General features: G+C 40.4%; 1 protein-coding gene across 1 annotated transcript; it reads left to right on the forward strand.

Annotated features, from left to right (window-relative positions):
* Positions 1-4186: 4186 nt before the first annotated feature.
* On the forward strand, positions 4187-7327 carry camk2n1 (calcium/calmodulin dependent protein kinase II inhibitor 1). The gene is made up of 2 exons (XM_066672160.1): positions 4187-4799; positions 5344-7327. Exons 1-2 carry the CDS (start codon positions 4628-4630, stop codon positions 5403-5405), a joined length of 234 nt encoding a protein of 77 aa, XP_066528257.1. The 5' UTR covers positions 4187-4627; the 3' UTR covers positions 5406-7327.
* Positions 7328-11455: the final 4128 nt, after the last annotated feature.

Genomic DNA, 11455 nt, shown 5'->3' on the forward strand with positions numbered 1-11455 from the left:
ATGTGTTTTTGTGAAACTCTTTCAGCATGTTTTCAACCAAGGACATGTCTTTTTAAATGTACTTCAATAAAGTTAATGGCAGTAAATATCAGAGGGCATTTGTAAATAATAAATGAAGAAACCTGGAGTAAAAGAGTGAAGAAGAACCTCCTGATAATCCCTCTGGATGCGTGTAAATCCAGTAGGACTAGGTGTGTCAGCTCAGCCATTTCAATTAATTTGGCAACATTAAAGAGAGTTTCTAGTTTCACCGCCTTCACATGATACCACAGTGTAAAGTGACAGATGCATGATTGACTCTGTGTGAACTCTAAATAGCAAATTCACACCAATTTATTCACGTCACAAGGCTGTTTTTATTAGCGTCACTTTTTGAGAAAGCCATTTGTTACATTATTTAAATATGGGGCAGTGTTTATCATGATGCGATGTTTCAGTGATTAAGATTAACAGCTTATTTTCACACAATGTTTTTAAAGAAAAAAATTATGGGCAATTTTACTGGAAACCCCTTAATGTTTCATGTAAATTGCTGGCTTCATTTTGCCAGTGTACTGACATTTTATCTAATGTCATTTAATGTCATTGTCCATTCCTTAGTCCTTAATCATTGGTTACTCTCTGTCCTTAGAACCATTGTTGGATGAATATTTTTGATGGATGGAGAGTCTCAACCTGTAAAAACCACAGAGACACTGTTATCCCAGATGCACTAAACGACTTCATCACTGTTTGGTTGAGAATTAAATAAAAAGAAATTGTACAACAGTGCAATGAAATTTGATCTCTGCTTTATCTCATCCGTGGCAATGAAATACAGAGAGAGAGAGAGAGAGAGAGAGAGAGAGAGAGAGAGAGAGCATGCAGTGACTCTTGGTCCCCTTGAGAGCATTTGTGGTTTAGGTGCCTTGCTCAAGGGCACTTCAGCCATGAATTGAGTGAGGACACAGATTTTCCTGGCAGTCGAAGGGATCGAACTAGCGACCCTCTGATCCCCAATTTGGTTCACTAACCTTTTATTCAATGGCTGCCCCCTGAACAATCATCCAAATAATTTCTGTACAGCAGTGGTCCTGAGCTCAGAAGCTGACAAGTGATATATGGACTAGAGGCTGACAGATAGACTGTACAGTGACAAATGGCCTACAGTCAGTAAAGGAACACCTATACGATTTATGAGGTGGGGGATCTGTGAACAGAAGTATAGGTGATAATGTGGATGGAGAACGCACACACAGTAATATCTGCATGCAAATGACAAAGATTCATCGCAGTAAATGGTGCACAACTTTGAACATGCAATTAATGTAATGATGAATGTGCCCTGTCTATCACCAGATATCGACTGATCAAACATACACATATCTACATATCAGCGTAGATGCTGTTTTATTGGTGAGTGAGAGAAGGGCTCAGTTGTCAGGCAGCCACTGCAGTACTGCTCAGTGCAAGTGTGCTCTAGTCTGCTACTCTGTGAACAGCTTACGAAAAAGGCAGCCTTTCTTCTCCCTGTTTGTCTTGCAGTCCTGTCCTCTTTTTATCTCGTCTTACTCATTCTCATCTACAACAAATGACACACACTAAGTGATTTCATTGGTCCTTTTTTATTTATTTTTTTTTATCTCAAAACGGTTCAGGGCCACTGCACCTCCTCCGTGCTAGATTACACACAGAGATGCCTATGATTCCGACATGGGCAGAAACTAATTCCCAGTTGATGCAGAAGAAAAAACGTACATAACATACAAACGCAAACAGCTCACTGCTGATTTGGTCTAACGCTTGCATCAGATCTCTTCTCTCTCCCGTGCAGAAACTCAAGACTGGTAAATAACAGTGAATGGCAAAGATCTCCCTGCCTTTTGGGCTTGGTCTTGCATCATAGCTCTCTATTACAGAATGAGTCATGTTCATCATACATAATCTACAGTAACTGTGCAAGCTGTGGAGATGCTGTTGGTCCAATGCAATCTGGTCAGTGTTGATATAATCAGAAACCGACCAGTGATACGTGAGGGTAGAGTGGGATCCTGGCAAAAATTCATGACGAGATATTGCTTACAATCAATGCAACTACATAATTGATCCATCTATGAGATTGGTATATCTAATAAAGAGGCCAATAGGTGGAAATTCAAAGCAGGTGGATGTTGAGTTTGTCAGTTCTTCATGCAAAAGGATTCATTCAGGTTAAGGGTTATCACTGCCCCTGTGGCTTGATTTGAACACACAACTTGAATGTAATTAATTCAGAATAAATGTATACTCGTTTCTACACATGCAATAAGAATGTAAGACATGCAAATGACAGCTGGTCAAACATGATGTAAAGCTACTGCAAAGCTCTGTTAACAACTGTGGAATATGACCATTTTTTAAGTCAGCAGTTTCCCTATAAAGCACACGTTTAGCAGCCTATATCCGTAAACCGATTGTTTTTAGCATTGAGAAGTTAATGTCAGAAGTAGGACAGTCTACAAGAATCCTGATACAACAAGAATGCAGATCTGTAAACGAGCGGCACTTTCCTAACACCTTTTCCAGACTGACAATCACTGTCCGTTTTACTGAACAGTTCACACTGTCCACAGTACACTCTGTATCCAGTCAATCTGTCACCCCCTACTTCATCCACTGTTGGTCAATAACAGTCCACAGGATGGTTGTTGACTTAATATTATTTGGTTAATGGACCACTCTCAAAACAGCAGGGACATTGACATGGTGATGGTGTGGTGATGGTATCAGACACAGTGGCATTAACGGGGTTTTTATCCAGTCAAATGTAGTGGCCAAAAACTGACCATAAATGTAGATGCCCAAATTAATTTACAGATAGACTACAGTCTCTAATCGTTGATCACCAAGCTGGAGCTAATACCTAATAAACTGTCGTGAGAGTATCTGGCTCATTCTACGCAGTCATATCAGAATATTATGACCTCTTTCAGCTCCACTGACCATTCAGGAGCACTTTCTACAGTTACAGACTGTATTCCATCTGTTGCTGTGCATACTTTTTGGCCACCTTTTACATTGCCTTAAAACAGTCAGAACCCCCACAGGACAACCACAGGGCAAGTATGATTTATGTGATGATTCAGTCGCAGCACTGCAGTGATACTGACACAGTGGTGATGTGTTAATGTGTGTTACGCTGGTACGGGTGGATCAGGCACAGCAGTGATGCAGGAGTTTTAAAACACATCAGTGTCGCTGCGGACTGAGAACAGTCCACCGACCAAAACCAGCCAGCTAACAGTGTCCTGTGTCCCCTGAAGAAGGATTAGAGGACGACCAACACAAACTGTGCAGCAATGGCTGAGCTACTGTCTGATTTTACATCTGCAAGGTGGACAAAGAGGTTGTCTAATACAGTGGACAGTGAGTGGAAACGCTGATGTGTCTGATCCATTTGGTCTGTACCACTGCAATTCAAACTAACACAATGTTGCTAAGGAGCTGGGAATGATCTTCCACCCAAACAATACCTGCACTGTGGTGGTCCTGGCCATTGAAGAACAGGGTGAAAGGGGGCAAAGAAAGTGTGTAGAGCAATATGCTGACAACCGTCTATAATTGTAGAACTACACAGTGCTCCTGTAAGCTCAGTGGAGCTGTGAAAATGGACAGTGGGTCTAGAAACAAGGGGGTCATAATATTCTGGTATGGCTGTGTGTGTTTGTATACTTCATATCCTAAAAATCATATAAAGGCTAATAATACAGAGGTATAAGCAATATCCAAAGATTAGGTGAAAATAAGGGGGCTATTGGGGCTTAAATGGATTAAATCAAGAGCTTTGTGTTGGCTACTTTAATAAGCTCTCCATAGATTCTCTCTGTAATCCTTACATACACAAATCCACTTAAAAGGTAGGATATACAGATTGTGACAATACCTATGCAGATGAATTGCATAATAAGGTTTATATAATAACAAAAACCGACTGGAGTATATAGTGACCATAAAGGGCTGACTACAACGGTCACCACAAAGCAACATGATTCGTGCACTTTGTTGGTTTAAAGGTGTATGCATTTAGCTTTGGTGTGGGTGGGAATGGGCAAAATGATGCTGCAAAAATTCCCCACGATCATCTGCCCTGTAGGAGGGCAGTAAAGACCCAGCTGCCCCTTCACGAAGCTCGCGCGGACCTGTGCGCGTTAGAGAGAGAGAGAGAGAGAGCGAGAGAGAGAGAGAGAGAGAGAGAGTGCGCGTCTGTGTGTTTGCATCGCTTTCCTCTCATTTGCATTGGGTTTTTTTTTTCCACGCCACGAGCCCTCTTTCCATACTTTCATTTGGAAACCTCCTGAAAACAAAAACCGAAAAACGTTTCTGGATAGATTATCTGGCGAGTGGCTTGCTTATTTTCATAGCTATTAAGTGGAAAACGGGCGAATCTTCCACATTTTCACGCATTATTCCCCCCCCCCCTCTCCAACCCACTCTCTCGCTCGCGGAGACACACGTGCGTTTGGAGCTCCTCTTGAGCTTTTTTTGGGGAGACGCGTTTTCAGTCGTCAGTTTCTCCACAATAGATTTTTTCCGTCGTCGTCGTTTCCCTCAGTGAGAGGGGGGCTAACGCGCTAGCCGCTCGGCGTTGTTTTTAAGCCGCAACTTCAGCATGTCGGAGGTGCTGCCGTACAACGAGGAGAAAATGAGTCGTTATGGCGACGACGGCGACGAGGATCAGCACCTTTCTTTCACCTGCCGCCTCCAGGACACCAACAACTTCTTCAGCGGCAACCAGAACAAACGACCGCCCAAGCTCGGCCAGATTGGGAGAAGCAAAAGAGGCGAGTTGATGTTCTTTACCAGACGAATCCTTTTGTTTATCATTACCTAACGTATAGTCGTCGTTGTCGTTCGATGTTATGAACGTTAACGACCACGACGACTTCTTTTTAATAAGTGGAAGCCACAATAACACGATGTTAAATGTTTTTAACCAGTTAGAGATAACTGAGTTTCGTGTAACTGAATTTTCCGCAGTTTCTAACGGCGCAGTCTCGTGCGCCATTGGAATTCGAATTCTCTCTCATTTTAAATTTAACGGCTGCGTTTTCTCAGAGAGCGGTGCCTGGCTCGGCTTTTCTAAGTGGCCAATATTTTAAAGTATAGCGTTATAAACCGAAGCAAACACGAATCTGTATTGGTTTACAGTAAAATCAGTCGTGTGTTTGTGCGAGAGAGAGCTCCAAAATCCACCGTTAAACCGTTTGTTTGTGAGAGATTGGAAAAGAAGGGGAGGGGGACGAGGAAGAGCAGCGGCAGAATAGATGAACATATGAACATGCAACATGTCGACATCCAGCGCTCATAAACCTCTCTTTTCTGCAGTTGAGGAAGACAACGACGCCGAAGCAATGGAGAAGAACACAGACAAGTCGTCCTCTGCGTGAACGGATCCAAAGACACTTAAACCTTTTGATGTGTGTACCCAAAGACATTGTAAAGAAGCACTCTCCCATCAGGCAACAAAGCACTTCACACTTGCTCTTCAACTCCCTATGTCCACTGAAAGGGGATTACTGATGGACGTTGCGGCGGGCGCCCATACAGGGGGGATTCTGGACGAAAGGGCCCAGGGGGTCATGAAGGAATACTGTGTTTTCCAAACTTCACTCGAGCTATGTGCAATGACAGAGGCCAGTTTCGTAAAACGAGACTGGCCTCTCCAACCAGGATATGATGAAGCAATTAGAGAGACTGAGCAAATTATACCATTAACATTAAACCAGTGTCTTCCCCCCAAACTGTAAATCGATGCACAGTTCGCTGAGTCGCCACTGATGGTGTTAATGGTAAAATGGCAAAGTCGACATCTCTTCCACGGTGAACCTCTAAAGAGATTCACTATGTATTTAAGGGGATAAAAAGGCTATTTATTAAATCTTTGGATACATTTTTTTTGCAGTGTTGGAGGTGTGAGCAAATATTTTATAGAGAATGACAGGAAAAACAAGCGGTTTTCCTTCCGATTTATGTTTTTTTTGGATGTAGCTTGACTAAGGGATTACCATGGTCTATACCCCTTCCTCCCTCCTTTATGGTAATTTCATACATGCATTTGATGTTTCTGAGCTGACAGAGGTTAGATCAGGTATGTCAAGTTTAAAAAAACTGAAAAAATCTTACTGTTGCATTATTATTGTACTACATATTTATTGTAGATGTGCCAAATAATCATGACAGAAATATGTATTTCTGTGCCCTCAAGTGCACAGTTTTATTAATATTTGGTGTTCATGTTTACAGGGCTTTTTTCATACTAGTGATGTACTTTAGTCATGCATGACGAACCTCAAGAGACCTCAAGAGAATATTCTTGATTATTATAATGGCTAATGTTGTGTTTATTTCACAGAACATTTCTACAGAATATCTGTAATATTAAAGATTTTGAGAAACTAAAAAGAAAAAAATACACAAAAGCAAATGGTTTTGCCACAGATACTTTTTTTCTCTCTCTATCTCTAATGCCATATTTGGCCTGGTTAAATCTCTGTGTGTATAAATCCAGGGGACATGACATTTCCGTAGCTGCTGTGTGCGTTGAATGATTCATGGTATGGGAAGAGCCTTTGTCAGAGCGAGGTGTTTATGAATGCCGGTCTACTGAGATTGCAAAAAACGAGAAAAAAAAAAAAAATCACATGGCACGTCAGGGAAAATATCATCCGCACGAGCCATAGGAGTGTGCTTGGCATGGAGCTTTCTCGCTGGGAGCTGCCACTCCTACCAGTCTGGTCTTAACGCTCATTCAAAGCGTATGGACTGGAGATGGGCTGCCATGGCAACAGATGCACCTTTTCCTTTCGTGTGCAGCAGCAAACAGCTCGCACTGTTCAGGAGCAGAGCGCTTCGTTTGCTCACTCTGACATTTTGCAAAGCTGCAATTGTCCAATTAGGGGTGGGCAATATGGGAAATTATATAATCACAAGTTTTCGTTATGATTTTACGATAAACAATACTTAATGCAATATTCCGTCTTTTTGATGACTGCATTTCTTACATTTTACTTGTGTTTTACGTTCACCTCTGAGTTTGGGTGGACCTCTGTACCTAAAACATACGTCACTGACATAACTCAGTTCTACCACCTCGTTATCTCTTAGAATTAAACAGACTATTTTGGTTGCTGTGCTATTAAGACTTTCCTTATAACTTCAGTGTGAATGGGTAGGAGCTAAACTGTTGTGAATGACTTGGCGGATACCTGTAAATGCATTGGTTTTTGTGATATCACAAAATCAAAACACGTTTGGGTTATGGCATGTGGACTGGGAAGTAAAGGGTACATTTTGAAATCTTGTCTATATGCTAAATCAGAACATTTAAATTAAACATTAAAGATACAGAAAACGTTTTTTTCAATGATATGGCTCTTTTAAATGAAGGATATACACAAAATAACTAAAGTGGTCGCATCAAGATTTCACACAGTGTCAGGTTAAACAGGTCAAAGCATTCTTTCATTGAAGTCATATATACAGTACTCTTCTAGAAGTACCCAAAATATCTTTGTAAATATTGTGATGTAACTTAACACAATAACAATACAATAATTGTCATATTGCACAGCCCTAAATCCAATGTTGCTTTTCTCTGGCTTTGGCCTGCTGTAGGATTTAGAGAGTTATGTTTTTTTTTGCACCAAAAATACACGACTAAGCTGTCGGTCTGTTGGGTTTTGCGAGCCTTTAGTAGGAGCTTGAACAGGATTTGGCCATCGAGCACTGGGTACGAAGCCCAAGGCTTCTGCTGAAAGGATGAACTGAAACTGGCATTTGAATGGCTGTCAAAGGAAAACACTGAGCTACAAATAGATCACTGCTATTAAAAAAAAAACGAGAAACTGCACTCCTTCATTTCTCCTTTGAAGGCAAAAAGGGGTGGGGTCAAGAGGTCACAGTGGTGTGAGCAGTGTTTTGTATTGTGCTCGTGCATTTGTAGAAAAAGTCACAAATATGCCATGGTGAGGTATGAAGATCACGATAAGAATAGCGTCAGCTCTCATCAGAAAGCCCTTATGTAATGCTCTGGGGAAGTCACCCCCCCCCCTCCCTTTCCAATGGCGTATAAAGAAAAGCACTGTGTTTGGTGGAGACATGCAAATATTGCAATGCCGAGCACAATTTGCATTTGGCTTCATGCTCTTTTTTTGGTGCATGGGGCCTCCCTCGTTGGGATGCATAGGAGTGCCCCCTCCATCGAGAGAGTGACTCACTCTGTATCAGAGCGAGTTGCTGGGCAAAGGCTGTGATGCTTACAATGGAGGAAAACTTTCTGGTGCTTTTGGGAACAATCTGTGGAAAGTTTCTGGAATTCCAAGGTTTCATTTTGTTAAAGGAGGATGACTGCATGGCTATGACGTGATGTTGGGCTTTTTTTTCCTCTCCCTGAACTGTTTATGTTCACAAAGTAAACTTTTCCATGAAGGCGACTTAATGCAAGGAATGCTTATCATGGTTTAATGTGATAAAAATGAAATAAGCAAGGGCCACTCCAGTTTTAACACCACCACCTCTTTTAAGTCCTGGTCCAAATTCAAAGACAAAGTCACTTCTATAATATGCCCTTTTTCTCCATTGGAAGCCATTAAAAAGTCACTTACTGTGCTAATGCAGTCAATTCTTTGTACTAAAAATGACATCGGCACATATAAATGGGATAGGTTTAAAACAATATGAGCTAACACTATCACCTAAAAACACTGAGAACATTCTGATTGTGATAGGAACAATCTGTCCAAAGAATTAAATGCACCTTAAAGCTACCTCAAAAAATAGCTATAACAAGAGATGTTTTCAGTGTCAGGCATTATACTGACACATTAACGACAGCCAAACCTATTTTAAAGATGGCCAGCCCCATGTGGGAGACCCACTCTGAAGAACATAAACTCAGTTATTCAGGAATTACAAAGCAATTTGATCCTTCATGTTATTTGTTGTTAAAAAAAAAGCTTGTATGTACTAAATTTAAAGTTCTAAACCAATGATATAAGGATAATCATAGCTAAGGTTGCTGTTTTAGTATATTAATCCATGTTAACATTATCATGTAATGTATATTAAATAGTTTCCATGCAAATTTTATTACAAGCAGGATGGGCTTGGGATTTAAAGCTCTGAATAAGTCTATGTTACATACATTTATATAGTTTGAGATAGAATGAGATAGAAATCATATATTTGGACGATATTAAATTACAACGCATTCCATAAAACAGTTAAACGTAGCGCTCGTCAGGGGTCTAGTATGTGCTGTGTAGATTTGTATGGAAGGCTGATTGTTGTTTGGTGAGTCTGAAGCCAAGACACACACAGACACACCGCATGTACACAGTGCACACCAGATAGAGACACGCTGCTGGCTGACTGGACTGTTTCCATGGTAACCATTACAGGTTTTAGCTCCGTTCACTGCTGCAAAGTCGTCAGGGGGGAAGCGGACGAGAGAAGTTTTCAGAAAGAGAGAGAGAGAGACAGACAGACAGACAGACATGGAGAGGCGTTTTTGTTTTTTGGTGCAGAGGCTTAAAAAAATGTCTGGATAATGTTGTATTAACAGCATGTAACTAATAATCTTTCTATGATTTTGGATCATTTACGTACGTACAGTATATAAATGTAATATGAATGCAAAAATGCCAAAGGAAATCTGAAATATACTTAATTCTCCTGAAGGTTTGATCCTTCACCCTCTACAAATGAAATTATGACAGCATCACCACATATAGGTTTACACGCTCCAGTAGGCCTGTGTGTTACATAACCACACAGGGTTTACTTCTGGTCTATATGGCAAACGAGAAGGCAGCATCACTGCAGTTTATGCACTGTTAAATATTGTATATTTGCCATGTTATTAGGAAAGTCATTCGGCTTATTTCTAGACGTTTTACCTACAGTGTATATGGAGTAAACTCAAGTGAGATTACCTTAGATCTGTGATGTAATATTTCCATATTCTTTGTGGGAAATGAGAAATTAGATACATGAATGTACTGCCTGTACTGCTGATGCAATATATTTTCCAGTGTGTGTTCAGGAATAGAATCATCTAAATAATATTTGCATACACATCTAGGCTCTGAGAGACCTCATCCTGCATGGATATCCTTTTCAGCATGGTACAGAGTGGTCTCTTTGTCTTCACGGCACACGCCAGCTCTGTCAGGCCTACGGCCACATGGCTGCTAACTGTCTAAGTGAGGCTCCTGAATAAAAGATGCTGGCCCAGATGGATGTCCACTGTGGCTCTCTGCATTAGTCCTGCATGCTGACTCTGGCGACTGTCCAGGCAAGCTATGGGGACACGGAGTCTTCGCTTGGAACAAAAGGAATCATATCAAAGCTAATGGCTTGACACACTGAAATCTGAACTTGAAAGTCCAATGTCTTTTAAATGCACTTTTAAGCAACAGCACACCAAAACAACAGTTACGTAAGGTAATGTAAGGAAATATTTTGCACCAAATTTTGCTTTGAGCTCATTTTCATCTGAACTACAGTTAACAGCTCATAATATTCCATCATCTTCAGTTTGATGGAGGTGACCACCCCAAAAACATGTTCAAACATGCTGGTAAAATTATATAAAACCATAACACAAAACATGTCTTTTTTGTAGATTTCCTGGTTATGGCACAAGCACATTTATACAACCATCTATTCATTAAAGTTGAAGGGCTTTTCCCATGCGCTGTTGAGGGTAAGATTTAACTGATAAACTCTCTTCTCCTCCTAGGCTCTGATGATAGAAGGACAGCTCATAGTCGTATCAACAGCAATGATTCCATCTCTTACATATTGGAGATACAGGACTGTTTGTAAGCTACAAAAAAGATTTTTCCACTTCTTATATAAGATTTTTTCTTTCTATATAAGACCTTGTTCTCGTGGTCAAGGTCAGCTGAGGCTAAAGTACTGTATCTCAGCTGTGTGGGAGGAAACTGCTAAAAACTTTAAAACATACAAAAAGATTTTTGGTCAGTGTCATTTTCATTACTGACTCAGGTACAAATATCAAGTTGTTAAAAGCAAAGTGAGGAAAGGTGAAGCTTTGAAAGTTTCCACTACTGTTAGCAGAGTCTGAAACTTTCATGTTCCTTCTAAAAAAATGCTCAATGAACTTCACTTTCTTCCATTTTTTCATTTGAAAAAAATCTTTGGTTTAACTGAGCAGTCGCAGGTTAATTTATTATTAATTATTATTTATTTATTTTAACGTTCTGAAGAGAGCTTATTATCCTAATAGACACGGTTTTTCTGACTATTTGACATATATTAAATTCACGAATAGAGCTGTGACTGACATAATAGTGGCTCTGTAATTTATGAGCAAATAAAATTTGTATTACATAAAAATTAATGGAGTGGGATCGTTCATAACTACCCTTATGTTCTTAATTTCTCTGCAGGAACCACAGAGCATTTAGTCTTG

Source organism: Hoplias malabaricus, chromosome 5 (genome assembly GCF_029633855.1).
Source record: "Hoplias malabaricus isolate fHopMal1 chromosome 5, fHopMal1.hap1, whole genome shotgun sequence".
NCBI lineage: Eukaryota > Metazoa > Chordata > Actinopteri > Characiformes > Erythrinidae > Hoplias > Hoplias malabaricus.